Source organism: Hyaena hyaena, unplaced genomic scaffold (genome assembly GCF_003009895.1).
Source record: "Hyaena hyaena isolate Hyena2069 unplaced genomic scaffold, ASM300989v1 scaffold_93, whole genome shotgun sequence".
Lineage (NCBI taxonomy): Eukaryota > Metazoa > Chordata > Mammalia > Carnivora > Hyaenidae > Hyaena > Hyaena hyaena.
Genome location: NW_024080724.1, coordinates 473,061 through 497,017, shown reverse-complemented (window position 1 = coordinate 497,017; position 23,957 = coordinate 473,061). Strand labels below are relative to the sequence as shown.

At 50.5% G+C, this 23,957-nt stretch overlaps 1 protein-coding gene across 1 annotated transcript in view; it reads right to left on the bottom strand.

Moving 5' to 3' along the window:
* Positions 1-23,957, bottom strand: part of ANKS6 (ankyrin repeat and sterile alpha motif domain containing 6) — a 47,018-nt gene that overhangs the window by 14,707 nt on the left and 8,354 nt on the right. The window contains exons 3-13 of the mRNA XM_039234748.1: positions 23,844-23,888; positions 22,941-23,145; positions 21,924-22,030; positions 19,914-20,062; positions 18,471-18,669; positions 17,657-17,706; positions 14,549-14,758; positions 13,295-13,448; positions 12,274-12,443; positions 5,479-5,659; positions 952-1,019 (exon numbers count right to left, since the gene is read on the bottom strand). Coding sequence (XP_039090679.1) covers positions 952-1,019; positions 5,479-5,659; positions 12,274-12,443; positions 13,295-13,448; positions 14,549-14,758; positions 17,657-17,706; positions 18,471-18,669; positions 19,914-20,062; positions 21,924-22,030; positions 22,941-23,145; positions 23,844-23,888 — 1,538 coding nt within the window. The remainder of the gene's footprint in view (positions 1-951; positions 1,020-5,478; positions 5,660-12,273; positions 12,444-13,294; positions 13,449-14,548; positions 14,759-17,656; positions 17,707-18,470; positions 18,670-19,913; positions 20,063-21,923; positions 22,031-22,940; positions 23,146-23,843; positions 23,889-23,957) is intronic.

The window sequence follows — 23,957 nt, the reverse complement described above, 5'->3', positions numbered from 1 at the left end:
TAGTACATTTGGAGCTGTGCAGCCATCACCACACTCAATTTTAGAACATTTTCGTCACCTGCAAAGAGAAACCCACCCCCAGATAAGCAGTCGCTGCCCCCATCCTGTTCTGTGCTCCCCCCACTCGCTGGCAACCAGGGATTACTCTCTGTCTCTACAGAGTTGCCTAATCTGGACACTTCTTATAAATGGAATCATACCATATGTGGCCTTTTGTGACTGGCTTCTCCTCAGCATCACGTGTTGAGGGTTCATCCGTGCCATGGCGTGTCAGTGCCTTGTTCCTTTTTATGGCCGAATCATACTCCACTGAATAGCGATAACAAACCTGGCCACTCATCAGCTGATGGACAGCAGAGCTGTCTGCCACTTGGTGGCTATTAGGAAGAAGGTGGCTGTGAACATTCATGTGCGAGTCTTGGTGTGGACATATGTTTTCAGTTCTCTTGGGCACATACCCAGGAGTGGGATTGCTGGGTCACATGGGAATTCTATGTTTAACATTTTGAGAAACGGCCAAACTGCAAAGCAGTGTTGTTGTTTTTTTTAAAATTTGACTGTGAGTGCTTTTAAGCAAATGGGAGCTCCCTCAGATTAACACTGACCCTGCACGCAGACACTTAGCACAGATTCATCAGGATTTGCTTTTGACCCTCTTTTAATCTGAAAGCCTGCCAGTCAATCCCCTTCGACGGAAGTGCGTGCAGGACAGACGCAAACTTTGCTGGCGAGAGCAGTGCTCGCGATCACACAATTCTGTTCCAACAGAACAAGCCAGAAGGTCCCTGGGACTTCACTGCGGGGAACTGCACTGAGTGTGCTGAGCACAAACTCTGTCTCCGGGGCAGGGAGAGACACCAGTCAGGCGTGCAGGGTCAACACCCGTATGTGCAAGACTATTTTTTTTTTTACAGTAAGGTTTAGATGGACACCCAAAAATAACATTCTTACCTCTTGCTCCTCAAAAATGGGCTGATATTTCTCAAGTGATAATTTCTTTAGGATTCCAGTCAGTTCATCTTCAAGAGGGAAAGATGTGAAAAGATATTTTAGAATTTGGCAAAAGGCACCAGAACAGTGGTCTTCAAACTTTCATGAAACAGTGGCAATGGCAATCTTATTTCAAATGAAATGTCACAAGAAACTCCAACATGGAAAGGAGATCTAAGATGCACTCGGGTGGAGGCAGCGGGGCTGGGTCTGAGTCGTACCCTCCCCCTCAGAGCAGGCCCTTGGCATCTCCCCAAACCCCGACATGGGGGGGTTGCTGTGGCCGGGCTGACCTTCCACTGGTTGCAACCCCCAAGTTCTCAGAGTTTTAGCTGCCGGGACTAAAGTCCCACTTTCTGTCCAAGGATGGTTTTCATTATGATTTCTTGCCTGCTGCTAGCTGCACCTGCAGCAAATGCTAATGCCGGCAAGTTGTCAGCGAGGCGGGGAGAAAACTGAAGAGAACAAGCAGGTGGCTTCAGACCAGAACTGGAGTTTGGCTCAGTGTGAGGAGGCTGTGGGCTTCCTGACGGAAGGACAGACACAACTGAGTGGAAGAGCAGGGCCAGAGGGGCACAGAGCAGGAGAAAACAGAAGATTTTGGATATGACTTCAGAGCAGGGAGGGTGAAGAAAAGAGACAAGAGTGGCATTTGGGCGGGAGTCGGGGGTAGCTTGAAAAAATATTCGTTCACACATTCAACAGGGATTTAGCAGACTAGGCACTAGGGACTCAAAGACTAAAAGAGATAAGCAGGCTGCCAGGCCAAAGGCAGTGAGGAAGACTGGAGCAGGGCAGGGGTAGATGACAGGGAGTGGGGGAACACTGTTTATTACAGAGAGTGGTAAAGGAAGGTCTCCTTTATATAAGGTAACATTTGAGCAGTAAACAGAGTGAACTGTGTAATACTAAGGGAAAGATCACCAGGCACTATTCAGGCAGAAGGAACAGCAAGTGCAAAGGTCCTGGGGCAGTGGGTGCAATTTAGGAGGCCTGAGTTCCTTTTTTAATTCTGTTATTCAAGAGTGGCTACCAACATGCCTACTACTACTACTACTGCTACTACTACATGCTGGGAGTGCAAGGATGAAAAGGTCCGTGCTGTGAAGGAACTCAGTGTGGTTGGGAAGACAGAATGATGAGGGTGACAGCCGTTGCACCATCAGGCACCCTGTGCACAGGTAATCCATTTGCTCTTTACAACAACCCCAACAATCCTATCACCGCCTCGGTTTACAGACGAGGAAGCAAGGCACAAGAGGCTGGCTACCATGTGTCAAATGAGATTATACCGCTAGTCTGCAGGAAAGCAGGGATTCATACCCAGTGGCCCAGCTACACAGTGCCACCTCTCTCCTTGGTGATAAGCGTTATGAGGAGGGGCATCGGCAAGGGGACAGAGAGGACAGCTACCCGCTTGAAGGACTGGAGAAGGCTTCACGGAAGAGTACTACTGAGCTAGGGTGTACGAGATGAATCGAGCCCCGGTCCACACTGAACCCACTGTGGCTCCATGGCACCAAACCTTTGCTCGGGCTGTTCCCTCCACACAGTCTTTCCCCGCGGTAGGGTGCCGGTAAGTGGTTAACAGCCGGCTCTTGGAGGGAAAATGCACGTATATACGCAGGTAGGTAGGCAGGTACGTACATAAGCTTATAGCAGACCTTACTGATATAAAGGATGTATAACACACAATTTACATATGATAATCAACTACACAATGCTGTTTCTTATAAATTCCCTGTGGCCGATGCTTGTGTTGCATTGCAGGCACCTCACTGAATGCTCTCCCTCATTTCTGCCTTCCTCTGGAGTCCACAGCCAAGAAGCATAGTTCCAAAAGGGACGCTGGATGGTTCCGCATGTGGGAACACAGAAGAGGAAATGAAACAACAAAGACGCATATTGGACTTCACGTGAGCAACTCTGCTCGATGACATGATGGTTTTAAAATCCCGGCAGAACATTGTTTCAATTTGTTTGTGCTAGTCACAATAGGACAGACACACTTTTAACTTTTGTCTGCAATATGGACATTTTCTCCATCACTGTCCAGATTACATCTAGATGGCCAAGGAGATAGTAATCTGAACCCCGACTGGTGCCATTTGCTGATGTCATGGAGTAAACACCCCCCTCCTGGCTGATTTTAAGCTACCAACGTAACTAATGTTCCTGAAAGTGGGAGGGAGAAGGGATGTGTGTACTAGCACATCATTATATGGTATTCCTACTGCATAAAGAGCACACGTTATTAGTAAAATGTATTAATTAATAGTAACATATTGTTTTAAATACCCTATGCTTTTATGTTTAACATAATTTAACTGTATAAGTTCATAAACTGTACTCTTTCTTTGGCTTCTTTGCATTTGTTGTTGTAATCTGACTTATGATGGCCGCGTTCCATCCCTGGCTTATACATCTCTCGTAGACTCAAAGGCGGAGTCTAGCCCCGCCCGAGCGCCGGCTCTCCAGTGACGCCTGTGCCACAGCACTAGTACTGAGCTGATGACACAGATCTGACCCCATCTGTGTCACGGTTACTTAGCGCTGTGGTGCCGAGTGCAGCTGAGCCCTCAGCCTGACTGAGTTACCCAGACCCAGCAGAGGTTAAGGTGCCCAGGACACAGGCTTCCCACTCCCCACAGAGGGGGCCCGGAGGGGGCCGTAGGTGGGAAGTCGGGGCAGGGCAAAGGCTTGCGTATGGTCCTCGACTGGGGCTCGTGTTTCTCAGAAGTATGTCATAAATAGTAGCTGTTTGGGATGGACTGAAGCTCTGTCCTGTGACAATCTCATGCCCACAGGACAAAGGTCTTGCTGCCTCCAGACCCAGGAACTCTGGAAGGGAAAACTATGCTTCCTACGTCAGAGAAATTAAAAAGAAGTTGCGGTCAGGTCCTTCCTCTTCTGTTTTTATCCCAACCAGGGCTTGCACACCTTTCTGAATAATAAGAGAGAGGAAAAAGAGTGGGCATGGACAGTGCATACAGACAGCCACCACTGCCACTCTTTTTTGAAAAAAGGTGGGGTACAAATTCCTAACTGAACCTCTTAGAGTTCAGATTCCCGAAAGCCTCTAAGGTAGGAGAATTCATGATTCTACATAGAAAACACGGTTAGGGAGGAATGGGGTTGCCAGTGAGTCTCTGAAGCTTTTATAAATGATCGCACTAGATATCACAAGACAATAACAGGAGCCCCCAAATAAAGAGGAGGCCAACGGCGGCACGCATTTATCAATTCAGTGCAGACCACAGCCTGCACGGTTGAGTTCAACCTATCACCTGCCGGGCACTTAGCACCTGCCGGGCACCTTCCTCCAGACATCTGCGCGAGACGCTGCATCTGGGGGGCCCTGGCGCACCTGACATTTCTCCCCCCTCGCTGAACGCTGCTACTTGGCTTGCACCTGTCTGGGCCCCATCTCTCCCCAAAGCCCTGCTCCCCCTTTTCCCCTCTCCCCACTGCCAGGACCACCAGAGGGCAGTCATCTCTCTTTGTCTTTTGTATCTTCCTGTCTTTATCTGGAGCCTCCCAGCGGGGCCTCCACTCCACCTTCCTTTCTGCATCTTCCCCACAAGAGCGACCTGCATTTCACCCACGCAGGTTCTAAAGTTCTCCTAGTTACAGAGGACAGCTGCTGGCCCTGCTTGCCACCCTCCCTCTCCTCCTCCTCCTGGAAACAGCACTTCGATTTTCCTTTGAGGAGTCACCTCTCTCTGGCTCCCAATCCACACAGTGTCAGCAGGGCAGACCCCCATGTCCAGTTACAAAGGCAGACATGAGACCTGCGCCCAGCCAATCAGCACGTTCCCCTGCCACAGATGCATAGTCAAGGATGGGCAAATGTCCCGTCATTGTAAACAGAGCCAGGGCAGGCCAGTGACATTTACCCCAGGATCTTGCTGGACCTACCAAGAAAGCAGCACTCTTTCTGCTGGCGTTGCTAAGGGAGCAAGAAAAGTAAGCAAGCCTGAAGTTCGTAGGGGACAACTTTGCCACCACCTAGAGAGAGCCTACCTGAGGCACAGAGAGAAATACTCCCGAAGTACCTAGATCCACACATGCCTGAAGCGCTCCCTGAACACTTCCATTGTATGAGCCAACAAAGCTGTGTTTTTTGCTTTTGCTTAAACCAGTGCCAGTGGAGACTGCATTGCTTGCAAATGACGGAATTCTGATCTGTACAAGGCTCAGGGAAAGGGACATGACTGGTGTTATAGCAGCATTTCTACAAGTGCATGTCTGCGTATGTAAACAAAACTCAACTATGTTCAAAAACGATTTCAGGTTGCCTGCCGGACCATTAGCACAACGAAGACAAAAATACAAGACAGAATCGGGGACGAATGGAGACAGGTGTTATTGTTTGGAATTTTAAAAACTCGACCCAGGACCTAACTGTTGCAACTGAGAGCACCTGCCAGGTCACAGTGGCAAAGAGGAAAGGCTGGCATTTCAGGACCTTGGTGGGGGGGGGCTCACCCTCATCTGTGATGGTGCCGCTGCTGGAGCCCCCACTGCTCTTGGACTGGCGATGGGGTGAGGACGACACGGAGGACTCGGCTGCGTGCCCTTTGGGTGAAGGGGAGGGCGTGAGTGTGGGGGAGGTGCTTTTGGAGGTAGTGGAAGTCCCAGACGGAGGCCGTTTGCTCGTCTCCAGTTTCTGCTGAGAAGAGTAAGACAGATATGTAAGCCATCACCTGGAGGGTAGAAGTGATTAAAACAGACACCCGACAGGGAACACGGGTGCTATCTGACTCAGCAAGATATCTAACCAGGACTATGAAATCTACTTGAAAAAACATGCAAAGCAGAAACAGCCTTATCAGAACGGTTACAGGAAAAATCCTGCCCTGGAGCAGAGAGGCAGGGGGTGGGATGGAAAGTGGCACCGGAGGAGCCAGGAAACTGGGTACTAATCCTGCCCATATGGCCACCAGCACTGTGTCCTTGGCCAAGTCCCCTTACCTCTCAGTTAACTCAGCTCTAAACGGAAGTGTGGCTTATAAATACATGAGGTCCCTTTCTGCTCCTGACGTTCCTTCATCTAAACCAGTCATTTCCAACTTCTCACCAAAGAACACATCGTTTTTTCCCCTTTGTGTGTGTGTCATTTAGTTTAAAAAAAAAAGCGCCTTTTTATTTTTAAATAATTTTAGACTTATAGACAAGTTGCAAAGATAGAACAGAGCATTCCTGTGTATCCGTCAGCCAGCTTCCCCTGACGTTAATATCTTACATAACCGTAGCACAATCATCAAAACTAAGAAGTTAACAGTGGCATAGTACTATTAGCTAAGCTACGGACTTTACTCAGATTTCACTGGTTATTCCACTCAATGTCCTTATTCTGGCCCAGGATCCCACACTGTGTAAACTTACCATGTCTCTTTGATCTCCTCCAATCTGTGACAACTCAACTTTCCTTGTCTTTCATGACCTTGACACTGTGGAAGACTTGAGGTGTTTGCAAAGTGTCCCTCAGTTAAGGTTTGTCTTATATTTCCTCATAATTAGATTTGCTTGTGGATTTTTGGATTAATGACCACAGAGGTAATGAGCCCTTCCTACCGCATCATGCCCAGGGTCACACAGTACCCATTTCTTATTACTGGTAACGTTAACCTCGATCACTTAGTTAAGGTGGTGTCTGTAGGGTTTCTTCATTGTCAAGTGACTACCTTTTCCCTTTATAATTAACAAATATTTGGGGTGGGGAGGACATATTTTCAGCTAAATATCTTGTTTCTCCCACGAATTTTAGCATTCTTTGCTCCATCTTGTCTATAGCAATTACTACTGTGATATTCTAATCGTGGGAGATCTGCTATTTCCCTTATTCCTTTCACATTATCTGGAATCCTAGAAGGAAAAGTTACCACTTCCTCCATTTATTCAGTTATTTACGCCTAGCAGTATGGGCTCATGGATGTTTCTTTTATAATCTAGTAACTACTGCTATTTAATTTACAGTTGTTCAAACTGTTCCAGTTTGGGCCACTGAGACCTTTCATGTCGGCTCCTATGTTCTTTCCACATGTCTTTTTTGGTTGTTGTTGTTTTCTTTAAAGAGCATCTCCTGGGGCGCCTGGGTGGCTTAGTCGGTTAGGCGTCCGACTTTCGCTTGGGTCATGGTCTCGCGGTTCGTGGGTTCGAGCCCCGCGTCGGGCTCTGTGCTGACTGCCAGCTCAGAGCCTGGAGCCTGTTTCAGTCTGTGACTCCCTCTCTCTCTGACCCTCCCCTGCTCACGCTGTCTCTCTCTCTCTCCTAGAAATTAAAAAAAAAAAAAAAAAAGAGCATCTCCTTACTTCCTGACACCACAAAATGCTTTAGGCTCATCTTGCATTTTCATTGACCCAATACTGGCATAAACCACTTCTCCAAGGTTCTAGTGCCTTTTATTGGAGAGTGGTATTTAGGAACCAAAATCTGGGTACTAGGTTGTTGGTGGCCACTGGGATGGCACTGATTCTAGGTCCTCTCAGTGGACAAGGGAAAGTACACTAATCCATGCATACACATATCCATACTTACTTCTATATAAATCTGTGTGTGTGTACACACACACACACACACACACAGGCACACACACAAACCATGCATTCATACCAATTCATACTGATACCTCTGAGAACAATCCAATATCCATGGGGTTTGTTCTAACATTTCCCCTTTGATTCAATCTCTGACAGTTAAAACTGGATTATAATTACTTATTTGTTCAACTCTAGTATGTACACAAAGTGCACATGTAAACAAAATGTATAAAGTGGTTTCAGAATTAAACCCGTATCCCTATAAAAACAAAAACTGATCAACTAGAACACAGTGCTTCGGTATGGTTATCTGTCTCACCAGATCCACTTGGCATAGTTTTCTCCCCCCATCTCCCATGTGGTTATGTGAGTTGTAATACGGTTAGATTTGTTGTGATAGTCTGCATTCCCCTTTGGGTTCCCGGTTGATACTGTTTAATTTGCATACAGCAGAAATAACTGTTGTATATACTTCAATGGGTTTTGATAAATGCGGGGGGGGGGGGTTACCATACAGAACAGCTCTATTAGCCCCTAAATTCCCTTGAAGGTCCATTCAAGCTACTGCACTATCAACGGCGTGTTCCTTGCCATAGCTGAGCGGCACTCCCCTGCGTGGATGCACCACAGGTAGTTTATCCATTCACCAGTTGGTGCAACGGTTCCAGTTTGGCGTGATTATGGATCAAACTGCTATAAACATGCACAGATTTGGGCATGAATGGTTTTTAAAAATACACTTGGGTAAAGACCTAGGAGGGCGACAACCAGTTCATATGGTAAGTGTGTATTTAGTTTTATAAAACACTGCCAAACGTTTTCAAGGTGGCTGTACTTTTATTACATTGCCATAAGCACTAGAGGGAGTTCCAGAAGCTCCATTAGCTCCTCAGCACTTGGCTCTTTCAAGTGTTTAAGTTGTAGTCAGTCCAAGAGGTGTGTTGTGCTATCTCACCGTGGTTTTCACCTGCATTTTCCCCAGTAGTTAATGTTCAATGTTTTTTCATGTTTATTTACCCTTTGTATATTTTTGAGTAAGTATCCAGATATTTTGCCTATTTTTAAATTTGTTTTCTTATTGAGTTTTGAGAGTTATTTGGTAGTTTAAATAGGATGTGGCTAGGTGTATTCTTTTATTTTTCTAGTGTTTTCTGAACTTCTTGGATCTGTGATTTGGCATCTATCATTAATTTGCAGAAATTTTCAGGCATTAAGATATTCCTTCTGTCCTACCATTCTCTTACTTGCTTTTCAGAGATACTTATTAGCTGTATGTGAGAACATTTGATATAATTCTACAACTGTTTTTGTTGTTGTTATTTTTGTTTTAACTTATTTTTTCCTTTGTGTTTCAGTTTGGGTGATTCCTATTAACCAATCTTCAACTTCATGGATTCTTTTCCTTGGCTGTGTCAAGGGTACAAAGGAGCCCATCAAAGACATTCCTTTTCTCTGTTACAAGTTTTGTATTTCTAGAGTTTCCTTTGATTCTTTCTTAGAGTGTCTATCTACTGCTAAAATAGTTACTTGTATGACCTTGAACTTTCAAATTTTACATCAGAGCCTTTAACAATTAATTATAGTTCTTTCAAATTCACAGTCATGTAATTCCAACACCTGTGTCATATCTAAGTCAGATTCTCATGACAGCTTTGTTCCTTGGGTGTGCAGTTTTTTTGCAGGTCTTATAATTTTTGGTAAAATGGGACATCTTGACTAGGATAGTAGAGACTAAGATAAATAGTTTTAATGCCTGGAAGTGGGTATACCTCTCCTTCTGCTAAGCCTTAATGCTCCTCCTAACTACACCTCAGAGTGGAACAAGAAGTCCCTCTTTTAGATTTTGAAAGACTTTACCAATTAGCTGCCTATATTGCTAATTAATTCCTCCTTCTGCCTTTTTATAAAGAAAGACATTCAATGATAAAGCTTCTGATTAGGCAGGAAATAATCAGTATATCTCTACTAAACAGATCTATCCCAGCCAAAGCAAAGACCTAGTGGACAGCATTATTGTGGGGAGGGGCAGATAAATATGATTATTTGAGATGCTCCAATAAAATATTTGAACAGTTCCCTATGTTCCCAGTGTAGCAGACTGTGTTAATGGTGTCCTCTCCACTCCCCTCTGGACTCATAGCCTTTGCCATGTAATTCTGTGTGTTTGTTCTTCTGCGGTGGGCATGCTGACTTGCTTCAACAACCTGACTGGCTTTCAACTCATGCCTCCGGCTGCTGCCATGAGGATATATCTAAGCTTGTTGTGGACATGCATGGCCCAGTCATCCTGGTCACTCCGGTCAACAGCCAAATGTGTAAGTGATCCCTCCAGACCAGAAGGACTGGAGAGCTAAGTTCAGAGGAAACTGCCAACCCACAAGTTCACGAGCTAAAGAAATGCTTTTTGTTTTAAACCACTAAGCTTTAGGGCGAGACTAGAGAGTTTGACATACTCAGTGGGACTTGGGCTTCCACAGGTCTGGGAAGCACTGACACACACTCTGACTCCCCCAATTCTGTGGCTCCTCAGGTTGCTTCAGGCTGATTCGTGAACATGCTGGAAGCCATGCCTTGTGAATATTCTACCATTATGGTGGGGCTTGTTTTAAGCGAAATATGAAAACCAGATTTAGTAGGCTCCTATTTTGAGTATTAGTTTCTAATTCTTCCTCAGAGAGTCTTTGAAAAACATTCCATGTCTCCATTTTGCTGCTGGAGCCTTTGACAGATGCCCCCTCCTTGTAGCCTGTGATTTAGGGCAGTGGTTTCTAAGAGCCCTGGGCTGGGCTGGTTACAATACTCTCTCAGGGGAAAATCAGAGTTCTCAGATCCTGTCTTGCAGAGTCTCATCCAGTTATGCTGGAAAATTCAGAAACCTGAATTTTTAGACAGCTCCCCAAGGTTACAGCATATTGTTAAGAATATCAGGTGCCAGTGAACTGGATTGTTCCTCCAGTTTGCTTCCTGAATGTGTTTTGACACAGTCTCCTTTCATTGGAATACACCTGTACATAGATTATATACAATAAGTGCATCCAAGGGAGAGGACAGTTAATATAACTTAAAACTTAGATGCCTACCTATTTTGAACACTAGTTAAAGAAAGCTAATAATATCTAACACATCTAGTAAGATCATCAAAAATAGAAATAGAAAAATTTAAACAGCAGAGAAGAGGAAAACTGTATCAAAGCTCAGACCAGAAGACTTACTTTAATTAGTAGCTCTGAGTTTCCTAGCAGCAAAGGGAAAAGGAGAAATGTAAGAATTATAGAAGTCTTATTATCTGAGGAAAGAAAATGTACTCAAGTATCAGCATAAACATTTTTTCTAGAGCTGAATTCTAAAAGGAACTTAATTACATAGATCCTTTCACACGAGTAATTTTTGATTTAATGGAAAATATGCTAACGCACAGGGAGAGAAACTTTTTCTGGAGCTATACTGTAAAAGGAACCTAATTATGTATGTCTGATTGCAAGAGGGACTTTGAATAACAAAAAGTTACGTAACTGACAGTGGTGGGCAAAAAATAAAGACTGTTGCTTATACATCCTTTAAAATATCAGTCTCCGGAGGCACTTCTGGGCAAGGGCCCAGGGGTGAGGCTTTTGGGTGATCTAACTTTTCTCAGGGAAAAAGCTCAAACCATTTAAAAAATATGAAGAATGGGATAGTCCCTGGCCATGGGGTCCTCTCAGGGGAGGAGATGGGCTGCGCTGCACCGATGGAGGGGGAGCACCTGAAGGAGGGGCCAATTTATACTGTCAGGAACCCATACTCGGTGGGGGTGGGGGGCTCATTCCAGCAATCAGTCCAGGTGGAGGGGCTGCAGAGCTAGAAGGGGCGGATTCTAAGGACACCAGAAGACTTCGCACTGCAGAGACACTGAGGGCCCTGTCCCTTGCAAACTCATAGAGATATTGACAACGGGGTGACTGCTCTTGGGCTGCATGAGTGGAGGAAGGTGCCGGGGCAGAGAGGGGAGGCTCCAACTCCGTCCTGTCCACCAGCAGGACTGCGGCTCTTCCCCTGTGGATTGCCGCACGGGCTACTCCCTGACCCTGGTACAGTGTCACTCCCTACCCCGGCCCCGCCCCTTCACCCGCTTCCCATCCCTCAGATCCCCACCGGGTGTCACTGATGCCCTCAGGCTTGGGTAGCAGCCCCCGTTTGCAGCCACAGTATCCTCCTCCTCCACGGCAGCCCCTAGCACAGCGAGTCAAACTGCCTGGGTCCGCAGCAACACCCTAAGAGGTGTCACCAAACCACCGGTGCAGTGCTGGGCACAAAGCAGACGCCCTGAAGATGTGCACAGTGAATGAGGAAGGCAGGACCATAGGTACTACAGCTGACGTGTACAGGCTCCCCAGGTGCTGGGCCCCACTCGAAAGGCTAAAGTTTGGGGCTGAGACCCGACCCCCTGCAGTCTGCTCCCGATCCCACACCGCACACCTCATCGCACTAAGCAATGAGCCATGCGAGGCTGAAGGAGGACCTGGAGGTGCCCTGCAGGTCAGGGGGGAGGTAAACGCACGTGTACAGGAGGTCGAGGGCACAGGGTGTGATCCCGGCAACCTCCTGCACGATCCAGCCCTTCTCAGGAAGCCCGGGAGCAGCCAGCTGAAGGGGCCGGTCTTCAGGGCCGTCCCACGACTGTGGCACTGCCTGTGCTCCCCAGCACGTGGGCCACGTTAGGACAGAATGTGAGTGTAACAGGAGACAGAAACAGAACAAGCACCTTGCCACCGGGACCGCCGCCGCCTGCAGGGGACACCGGGAGCTCGGACGAGCCGGACCCTGGCGCTGGCCCGACAGGACTTGACCGCTGGCGGGGCTTCTGCTCGGATAGTCCGGCTGCCTTCTTCCTCTGGGCAGCAATTTGTGACAGGACACTGTCTATGCTGCCACCTGAGGAGAGAGGAATAGACATGGCTGCCTCAGGGGCCCAGGGCACAGCAATGAGAGGAGAGCGGACTTGGTGGGCTGACTTCGCTGAGCTGGGGAAGCGTTCCCCAGGCTCCTCCAGAGCCCTTGTGGCTGTGGCTCAGGGCGGACCGTGGAACCCGGAGGTGGCCAGGCGCGGTGGTCATCACACTCCGAAGGCACCATGGTGGGAGGTGTTGGAAGGGGCAGTGCGGGCGCCATCAGCCTGTCCCCGCCTTCCCCTGCCACAGCTGGCTTGTGAGGTCTCCGACAGGCACAGACGCCCTGCCGGGCTCCCGCGGCCCCCCACGCCCCTTCCAGCAGTTGGCCTGGCCTGCCCAACCAGCGGCCCCCCCCCCCCGGGGCTCCCCGCCTGCCCTCTGACCCCCCGCCGGAGCTTCACTGGCCCATCCTCCACAGCTGTGCCAATAACTTGCTCAGCCCCAGCACTCAGAGCTGATAGCCACGTTCCCTCTCCCAGTTCCCCCACATCCACCAGCAATCTCAAATTATTTTGAAACAGGTCAGTCTAGAGAGCTAGAGAGGACCCGAGTGGGAAAACACAGATAACTAACATTTGTGAGGCAGTAACTAGGTGCCACGTACTGCTGGGAACATTTCACGTGTTTGAACAGTGCCGCTCTGGGGGGCAAAATTGTGAATTCATTGGAAAGTCCCTTAGCCGCCCCAAGGAAGGGGACACAGTGTGTGCCGTTGTTTCTGGGGCTGTCGATGGAGCAAGTGCAGGGGAAGCTGGGGCGGGGAGGGCACTTCACACCCACAGCCCCAAGGGGTCTTCCCGCCATCTCCCCCCAGTGGCCCTGCCTGGCACCCACCTGAGCGATTATGCAGCTCCCCACCATGTCTGCTGGAGCCCCCGACTCCACTGGAGCCGCCTGAGGAATGAGGTGAGTGGTTGAAGTTTCCAGAATTGGCAGGAGAGGTGGGGCTTCTGGTGAGAGATGGAAATTTAACCGGCCTGACAGGAGTCTGCAAGCACAGAGTGGGTGTCGTGGTTAGGGTCTGTTGTTGCCTTCTCTGACACACACGATGGCAGGGAAAGGGCTGTGGATTCCGCTGGTTCACCCCAGCCCATGCGGCCCGTGCCAACTGGTGCTCAGCCTGTGGGGAGCCCCCTAGGAAGGGGTGTTCATTTTCATCCGCAGGCAAGCAGACCATAAGCTTAGGCTGAGCCCCTGTGATGTTCCCCCTGAATCACCCCACTTTCAGGATCTGACAGCTCTCCACACGGTGCAGACTAACGACAAACCAGCCCTGCCCACTTGGAGCACCTTGGGGCCGGGCTCTCACTCTCCCGCTAGAGATCTGATACTGCAACAGCCCCATGAGGCAGCAGCAAGCCAAGGTCAGCCCCGTTTCACAGAGAGAGATGGAGGCTCTGGCTCCTTCTGATCACTCAGCACACAGTGACAGGGCGAGGTCCTAAATCCTCATCTGTGGTTTGCCATTTGCTGCATCTACGGTGTGGACAGTCTACACAAATGGGGGTAAGCTCCCACATCAAGAGGGACGACATCAGGACTTTACAGAGACACAGCAAGGGCCACAAGGTCAGAAGCCACGGTAGGCAAAAGGCTGGAAGTCACACTCCTTGTGGGTGAAAGAAAACACCCATAGTGCACATACTTGCCTCCCAGTGTTTGCTCTTGGTCATGGCCCTGAGCGATGATGTAATGTGGAAGTTGGTTAGAAACCAAGAACCTGGTCCCAGGCCCATGCCACGTGGCTGGGTGCTCTGTGGTAGGGTGGTTCCCTCCTGGGTCCCAGTCTCCCCATCTACTCAAGGGAAGCTTAGATTAGATCAGGTCTTCAGGCTGTGCTCCTTGGGGCTCCAGGGCTCCAGAGAAAAGACAGACAAGAGGGGCCCTTGCTTTCATTGCCTTCACCCCACGTTTTAATCTGTTTATAAAGGAAATCCCTTTGTAGGGCAGGGGACACAAAAGGACATCCTCATTTAAAAAAAAAGCTTGAAACCCACTGGATTAGCGGGTCTGAGGTCCCTTCTGCCTGCAGCACACCCCGACTTCAGTGTGAGTGACGTGTCAAAGCACGTCCACTGGGCCACTCACAGTGTCTGTGCTCCCGCCGCCCAGGCCCGCGGGGGCACCCCTGCCGGCTCTCTGGAGCAGCACAGTCTTCACGGGCTCTGCCTTCCCGCTGTGACATGTCCGGGACCGATCCGAGCTCCACAGCTCAAAACTGGAAGGGGGTAAGAAAGGGGGGATGACTGCCTTCAGCTTGTCACTCGGGAGTCTGGGGAAGGGGGCTCCATTTCGAAGCTGAAAAAGACAGGCTGTGGGTTAGACAAGCCTCCCCTGGGTGGGGGGCTCCCAGCTCTTCAAGAAAGACTCCAGGCTTCTCAGAATGGCACCACCATCTACCCCCTCGTCCCCACGCCCGGCCAGACACCATGTGGTAACCTCTGCGCTCCTACCAGCAACCAAGCAATACCCGCATTTACTCTCCCCACCCCCCAGCTTCTCTTGGGGCCATGGCTGCAGCCAGATGGGAGACAGAGGGGATGGGGAGCGAGGCGAGGCGAAGGGGCGCCGGGTGTGCTGTGATGGCGGCACCGGGGGGATGGGGAAGAGGGCACTGCAGGCCCAGCGGAAAGAACGCAGGCGGGTCCGGCAGCCAGAGGAGCAGGACGTGTGTGCGCGGGGCTGGGCGTCTCCGGAGGAAGGGCCAGGGCGCAGGGCACCGGGAGGCCCGGGCTGGCTCTCTGTGAGCCCAGCAAACACGCTCTTCCCCACTCCACCGCACCCTCCCTCGTCCAGCCACACCTCCCACTGCTGACATTTTTAACTGTAATTTTATATTTTGAAAATGTGATTTAGGGCTAGTATAGAATCCACACAATGATGACTGGTGGACTGTCAAGGAAAAGCATTCACACAGTCCGCACTAACTTTAATTAAGAAAAGACAGTGGCCTTGGTGCCAGATGGTGCTTTGCAGGGAAGGGCATCCCACAGCTAAACCTGCCTCGGGAGCCGGGCAGCCGCGTGTCTCCGCAAGGATGGCTGCAAACGCCCACTCGGCAGGGCTCCCTGGCCGTCCTCCATCTGCCGAGGGGCAGGAGGAGGTGGCCAGGGAAGGGCCAACGCAGGAGGGGAGGCATCTTGGCTCCCACCCTGGCTGTCCTGAGCTTTTCTGAGAACCTGTGAACAGTGCTGTCCCCTTGGACCTCAGCAACCTCATCCGGCAGCGGGGGTGGGACTGGAAGAGGACTAAGGACGCCCGCAGCTGCAAACCCACCACAGACGGACGTTTTCACTCCTTGGGGACAGAGTCTAAATTGTTGCAAACTTTCTGGAAGGCAATGACATTCGCACCCATTGACCCAGAGATTCTATTTCTAGACATTTAGCCCAAAGAAACAGGCAAGTGGGAGAAATCGAGGCATAAGGATATTCATCAGATCTGTGACAACAACAAAAAAATAAAACCCCCAAAGTCCAAGGGTAAGCCTTCACTGGTCAGTGAGGCACATTCCCAGGACGGAATGTTGCATCAGGCAGCCATCAGATGTGATGTGGCTAAAGAGCATTTAATGGCATGGAACAGACGGTCAGACAAACTGTTAATAAATCAGGCTCAGCACAGTACGGGGAAGAGAAGAGTGCCCACCTCGCAGGGCTGGCCACGGACTAAATGAATGAATATATGCAAAGTGCTCCGAGGAGCGGCTGACACTTAGTAAGTGCTGTAGTATTATTATTATTATTATTATGCAGGACATGATATATTCATAATGCTAAATACCGGTTAGAAAAATACCCAAAACTTATCTACCCCAAAACGTCAGTCATTATATGTGTCATCAAGGGGGATTTTATTTTGCTTATTTATATTTCACTGCATCTTCCAAAATTTCAATAATAGCCCTGGTCTTCATACAAAAGTAATTACTGCTCTTTAATGAGATTATCAAATGTCAGGCAGTACAAGCTCCCACCTCAGCTATCCGGTCTAGAGACACCAATTTACACCTTTTACACCTACCGCATAGCAGGGCGGGATGGGGCTCAGAGAGCTCCCAGTCAGGACTCAGCCGGCTCCGCCCCTCCTGAGGATGCTTGGCTCCCTTCTCCTCTCCAATACCGCCCTCTCCTGGCCAGCCTCCAGAGTAGGGTCTTAGAGCTCAAGGGACTTCAGTTCAACCCCAACCCTCATTTCAAAGAGGAACGCATGCAGCCCAGAGAGGTGAAGTCACATGTCCAAGGTCATACAGCAGATAACCAGGAGCTCATTCTGGGCCAGACACGATACTAAGCACTTCCTGGGGATAACCTCATTCAAGGAAGCAGCCATGAAGGATAGCATCCTTTAAGTCAGACACTGCTAGAGGTGCCCCAGGGTCCGTCTTCCACATCTTCTTTAGTAGACACCCCTGGCATTTAGAGGGGACACAACCGCCTGGAACAGAGGCGTCCTTTCCAGCCTCCGTGCATGCAGTGTGATGTGACTAAATGCTGGCCGATCTGATATAAGCAGAAGTGATGTGTGAGTTCCCAGGAAACTTCTTTAAAGATACCTGGTGTGTGCCCCTGGCCACTTTTTCCTCCCCTCATCTTTCTTGCTGGCTGGAAGGAGGCAGTAACGGCCACAGCTCTGGTGGCCATCTCATAATAGAAGGCAAGCCCGGGAGACCAACAGGTAGAAGGACACCATGGGTCAACATGCTAGTCCTGACCCGCACTTGAGAAAAATAAGCTGCTGTCTCATTTGTGCCAGTTATTGGAGGACTTTTTGTTACTCACAGCTGAACCTATTCCTGATGCATCTCTAATTCACAGATGAGGAGACAGAGGACTCTCAGGCTGGGCTGGAAACACAGCCTCCTCTGGGACTCCTCTCCCCGAGTCCCCACAACCAAAACGGTGAGCTCACTGTCAGCCATCAATTCCTACCCTGCAAGGCCTGGCCTCAGTGCCGCCTCCTTGTGAATGCAGTCAGGGCTGACATCTGGCCACTAAGCCCCAGCACAGCCTTACCCACAGTTTAGGGCTGGCGTTGGTTCCAATTCCTCAGTGCCAGAGGTGTGTCACACATTTCGCTATCAACCCCATCTGTGACCACCACAAAGAAAGACACATGTCCACATCCAGCCTTGTGAATCAATCAACTAATGACAGGCAGAGGCCTGAAAAGCTTTTAGAACAGCCCCATACTCACCATGGTTGTCAATAACACATCTTCTTTGTCTCCTCTCGTGTTCCCGGGACCTGAGAGACAAATGGAAGTTTCCTGAAATGAGCCCCCCCCAACAAGTTCGTGGCATGAGGATGAGTAACCAGGTCGGCCTTCAACCTGGAAAACCAATTCTCCTGAGCGATTAAGTATTTAATAATAATTGGTATTCAATATCTGAATAGAGGGAAAGCATCTCAAAGGTATCTCAGAACGTGTTTTCAGCCTTTCCATAAGCCACTGCTGTGCTGGGTCAGACAGTGGGGCACCCAGCTCAATAGTCTGTCTCAAATGGAGGTGCCGAAGGAGCTAGGCTGGGTGTGGGGAGTCTGTTCGAAGGGGTGTGATCTAATCAACTGCCCAATCAGTGTGGGAATCTCCTTCAGTGCCCTGGCAAAGTCGTCCAATCTGTTGAATACCTCCAGTGGTGGGAATCTAACTCCCCACCCCTAGGTAACTCATTCTATTTCTAAACACTTCCAGTGCCAAAAATCAATCACGCGTGATAGGTGGGAAGATCACCTATCAAAGGCAAGAGAGAGGCAGTGGCTGGCCTCAGATCCGTGAGCAGGGTGTGAGGGACAGAAACTGGGGACCCTTGGCACTGATGTCCCCATCTACCATGCTGACTGCAATTGTGTCCCTGCCCGTCTCTTCTTCCCCAGACCAGCTGCTTTGTTCCAGGAACACGTTCCAGTATCATCTCACCTCTGACATCAGCCCAAGAGGTAGGACAAAGAGCAGAGAATTTGGGTTTGACCATTCTGGAAATTCTACAGCACATGCAGTTTTTTCTCACCATTCTCTTTCACTGTGGGGGCCACGTCACAAAGCCCCAAGCGGCCTGTCTTGTCCTGGGGGGCCGCCCTCATGGTGGAGTCCAGCGCTGGCTCTGGTTCATCACAGAAAGGCAACGGCTGGTTGCTGGAGAGCCCGCGGGGCAGGGTCTGCATCAGTTTGAGCTTCCGGAACCGATTGGACATTCGGCTCCACCAGGACTGCCAAGGGAACGCAGAGCAGAGGTCACACTCCACGAACAGCCAGCCCAGGGACAGTGACACACTTTACACGTGCTTCCCCTCTGCTCCCCTGCGCCCGTGACACGTATTCCCAATCGGTCACAGGAACCCGTCCCACAAAACCGTGGTTCTGTCTGAAGCCTTTCTGACTCAGCCCTTCGGGGCTCTGACCTCTGACGGCGGACCCTATTTGCCACCCCTCATCCAGTCAGTCTCTGCATTGCACAGATTGAGAAATGGAGGTCCAGATGGGGTGCCAACGTGCGCAGAGTCTCACAGTGAGTCAGAGACAGACAGATGGACAGGAGGCAACGTCAAACACCATAGCATCAGTCACTGCGTAAGCTCTCCCCCTGTTCCAGTGACAACGTGAGAGGTGTCGTCCACACCCAGGCCCGGGCCATCTGCTCTGGCAGCTGACACCTCTCCACCTGCAGAGAGGCCCAGTGCTACTCCCCAGGGTGCCCCTAACCCCGTGACAGTTCGGGGGTTATGGCACGGCGGGGAGGGAGGCTGTGAAGGCCTGGCTGAGGGAGACAGCGGCGAGCACAGGGCTGAAGGGACCTATACAAACAACACTGAGAGGACACCCTGGGCTCTAGTGAGCAGAGAGCAGGAGCTGAGTGCAGATTTGAGGAGGCATCAGAGCCCCAGAGCCCCACAGAGGATGCAGGAAAGGTAAGTGATTTCAACCAAGTAGCCAGGATGGGGAGGACGAGAAATTCAAAGAAAAACACTTGGCTCGCAGTTAGAAATGAGCAACTGGAGGATGTTAGGGTATTTCCACAGAGCCCCAACTGGAGGCCTGTGGGCCGCAGGGAGACCCCAGCATGTCCCACATGCTGAAGCAGAGGCCGCAGACAGACGGCCTGGGAGGAGAGGCATCTGGCTCGGCCAGCTCAGTACCACATCATGCAAAATTCTCCAACTCCCGACAGCTGTTAGCTGAGTTTCCACATCTAGCGTTCCAGCGTCTCTGGGAAAACATGGGACAATCTGACAACACGAACCCACATTCCTGCAAAGTGGTCACCGCAGGTTATAGAATCAGCCCAGTTTTCCCGGATACTCACTGTTCCTTACTGCTCACCAACGGCTTAGTTCCTGCCCTTGCAGGGCCACCCTCACCCTAAACCAGCCTTGCGTTAAAAGGAAGCAGCAGGCACCCCCCACCCCGTCAGCTTGTCTCTCTTTAAAGCCCTCTAGGACAGGAAAAGGCAAACCTTGAGCCCGCCTTTGTCATCGGGCAGCACTGGGACACTCCAGGGCTGTCGGACCTTCGAGTGAGGCAGAGGTGGTGGGTGGCTGGGCCGGCCTTTGTCTTTGTTCACCTGCATGCAGACAGATGCCAGCAGTCGAACAAGTTCCGTGTCTATGGGCACAAAAGGCAGCACTTTACCTGCAAATTCGTCTGTTGGGCCAGGGAGAGAGGGCTCAAGAAGACCCATCAGCCTTAGAACTCAGCTGTGAAGCTCCAGCGTCTATGTTACTCCAGGATCGAGGCACTGGTCTCTCCGTCTGGTCTTCAAAAGGTGGCAAACAGGCCAGCAAGGCTTCATCCACTTGACCAGAAAGGAAAACCAGGAGCCCTCTCCCCACAGACAGACAGTGGGAGAAGCGTGTTTTAAAAGCACAAGCTTGGGGCGCCTGGGTGGTTCAGTCGGTGAAGCATCCGACTTCGGCTCAAGTCATGATCTCACGGTCTCTGCAGCCAGGCGGCAGGGAGTTAAATTCCACCTCTGTCCCTCCCTGGCCGTGCAACTGCAGGTAAGCTAGAGAACCTCTCTGTGTCTCTGTAAAAGGGGTGACAGTATGCACCACATGAAGGTGTCTGGAGGAGTCGAGGGAGTTTCTAGCTTAAGGGAAGTGCTTAAGAAAGGGGAGGCGTTATTAGTAGTTAATAACTGGGTTATCAAAACAACAACAGAGATTGAGAAGAATACCTTACAAACTATTAACAGTGCTTTTCTCTTGATAACTGTTTTTTCCCTCTCCAAGTGTTCAATAATATACATGTGTTTCTTAAAAAATTTCAGGCAAAAACTTCATTTAAAAAAACCCATTCGGAAAAAAAATCAACTAGGGAGAGACTGCCTTACTGGGCAAGGGAGGGGGAAGTGGTCGGAGGGGGCGAGGGAGAGGAGACACAGCGAGACACAGGTTTGTCTGAGAAAAGTGTGCGTGATCCAGGGGTTCTAATGACACAAACTCTTGGTACACCAGGAGGGCCTCCAGCCAGGTGGAGTGAGCTCATTGGACTTGGCGGAGGACCCCACTTCATTGGCCGGGGACAAGCCATTTCCCCCGGCCCCAGTCACCTCCCCTCCACGAGGGGATACGCAGCTCTGCTTCCCCTCACGCACCCTGCGAGGATGACAGGGAGCCGGGTGTACATCTGAGACAGGCAGGGCAGGCAGCGGTGGGAGAGGGGGCGATGCTGGCGGTGCAGGAGGGCTCTCTGGCCATCACCCTGTAGCCAAGAGAGGCAGCAGGACTAAGTCCACTTGGGACCGCAGAGGTCAAGTCCTCTCCCAGGGCCAGCAGGTTGGGATCTGGCTCAGGGCTCAAAGCCTGTGGGTCAGAAGGGCCTACTAGCCTCTCCCCTCCCTGGGCTCAAACTCCAGGGCAACAGGAGAAAGGATGGACAGACAGACAGACTCTGATCCTTGAGCTGCCTAATTGGATGCCTCAGGTCCCAGAGGGGGCCCTGTCATAGTGAGGGAGGGTCCAAGAGGAGCAGCAGATGCCAGCGGGGCCCAAGAGAGGTGGGACCAGAGACAGTAACACCCTGAGCATGGTGCCCTTGATCCAGCAGCCCCCACCTACACGACTGAGCAGAGGAAGTCGCTGCTCCACCTCCGATTCTGCCTGTCGAAGGGGCCTTTCTGTTTCCTCCCAGGGCAGGGCTTCTGGTCGCGAAGCCCAGATACCATTCTGGAACACGTGTGGCCTGCTAAGGCAGACTCCTGTCTCACCGGCCTTCCTCCTCGGAGACTCCCAAAGGCTGGCGCCAGAGAAGCGTAGGGGACTACCTGGTGCCAGCCCAGCCTTTGCGGGGGAGGGGAAGGACCCGCCTGAGGACATGTGGTGAGCCCTCGGGGCTTGAGGGTGACCTCCTGGGGGAGTAAGCAAGGGCTGGACACAAAGGCGATTATCCTGATTCCCAGACAGTGAAAGGCCATTCCTCATGAAAGGCCATGAGGGTTTTCGACCCCTTTCCTGAAAAAACCCACCAGGGTCGCTCAGCAGCATCACTAGGTCGAAAGCCGTGTACCCGTTTTTTGCACGAAGAGTGACATCTGCTCCTTGGTTTAGCAGATATTTGACAATTTCCTTATTCCTGGGGAAGAAAGAAAAATCCTGAGTTAGACGCACTGAGAGCAAAAGCCTGGCTTTGCTCTTGGGTTAAGAAGCTGACGATATCAGTGCCCCCTTTTGAGGCTGAAAGAAGGACATGAAGAGCTGCAAACTGTCTCACACTCTCTGTGCCCTACCCGGTGGGAAGTAGCCCTGAATGTGATGGCAGCCATAGCTCATGTGCTCCATCCACAAACAAAAGAAAAACCACGTGGCCACCACCCACAAGCAGGTCCCAAACTCCTCCTGCCCCAAATCGGGACCCCTGCACTGCAGAAGCCTCACGCAGGCCGAGGTGTCTGAAGTAGATGTCCGAGGCTCACCAAATAAGGCAAAAACTGCTTGAGGATGACGCAGCAAAGTGCTGTGATCACCTGAGACAGGGCAAGGAAAGGGCCCATAATTTGGAATCAGATCACTTAGCCGCTGTAAGACTGTCTGCAGCTCCCAGCCCTTGGGTCAGCCTACCCGAAAGAGGTGGCCTCCAGGACAGGACAAGAAAGGACTCAGAAGCACCAGTCAACGCCGGTGCCTATTCAAATGGAGAGGGTTAGGCCAAGTGTCAGCACGGGTTGCCCAGGAGCCAGTAGTATGAACAGCCATTGTTCATTTCCAATAGGGGTGACTTAAGGGCTTCAATGAGAAAACTCCAGACTGTTCAACTGAAATCAACCTACGGAAAATCATCTGCCTGCAGAAAACGTTCCTGCTGTGTGGTTTTTACGGCCCCTGGTGGATTCTGTGATGAGGTAATAGGAATCAAGGCACAGAAGGCAGGGATGCAGGATAGAACAAGCCTGCGCTTCTTTAATTTTGTGTGTGTGCCTCAAGCTCTTCACAGCTCTGAGTTTATGTGTACTGCACTCTGCTGCAGGAGTGGCGCGGGCACTGACCCGTGGTAGGTGGCCTGCATGAGGGCCGTCCAGCCATGCACACTATCCTGCTTGTCGATGTCGGCGCGCCTCTCCACCAGCAGCTGCACCAGAGGCAGTTGCCCCGTGACGGCCGCCAGCATCAGTGGGGTTGCCCCATCCCCGTTGACCAGGTTCACGTAGTTGGGGTCTTCATCTGCGATCTCTTTGACCAGCTGGAAGTTTCCTGCAAACAGAAGCAGGAGACCTGGTGATCCATGGGCCTGGCACTGCTGGATTACTTATGGGTGGGGGGGAGGGTTTATGTAACAAGCATGTGCTCTACCTGCCTCTGCACTGGGCTGCTGGGTGTCACACAGGCTACAAAGACGAGAAAGAGGTAGCCCCCACGCTCAAATCCCCCAAGCTGGGAGGGATGGAGGCAAGCACACAAATAGCTTTGCTAAAAGAGAGAAGTGTTATTGAGATTAGAGAACAGATGAAAGAAACATGAAGGGCAATGCACATACAGAGGGCTCAGATCACCCTGGGGGGTGAGAATCAGGGAGGGCTTCCTAGAGGTGGGGTCTATATCAGGAGAAGAGATCTTAGGGCTAACTAGCCCTTCATCACAAATAAAGTAGAGAGTAGGTAGGCCACTGCCTATGTCGGTAGTAAGCATTTCAGAAGTAAGGAAAAGCCAGAGCATTGCCACAGGGTTGGGCCAGAGGGGTGGGGGTCTGGAACCAGTGTATAAGCAACGTCAGAACTATCAGCCTCCAGGGGCTGAACCCTCCCTGTGTGAAACTACAGTCAGGAAACAACAAAATGCCTATTTTCTTTCACAAACACTCTGGGTGGCCTGAAGAATGACTACAGATGCTAGATTGGGAGACTGTGTCCCTATCTTCATAAATGTCTAAAAAGATTTTCAAAAACACTTACCCATTTTCAATGCGTGGAAAATATCAGGCCGCCTTTTCTCCTCATCTAGGTAAATAAGGATTTTAAAAGTTAACCACGAAAGGTTTAGTAGAGTAGAAAAGTCACAAGCATGTA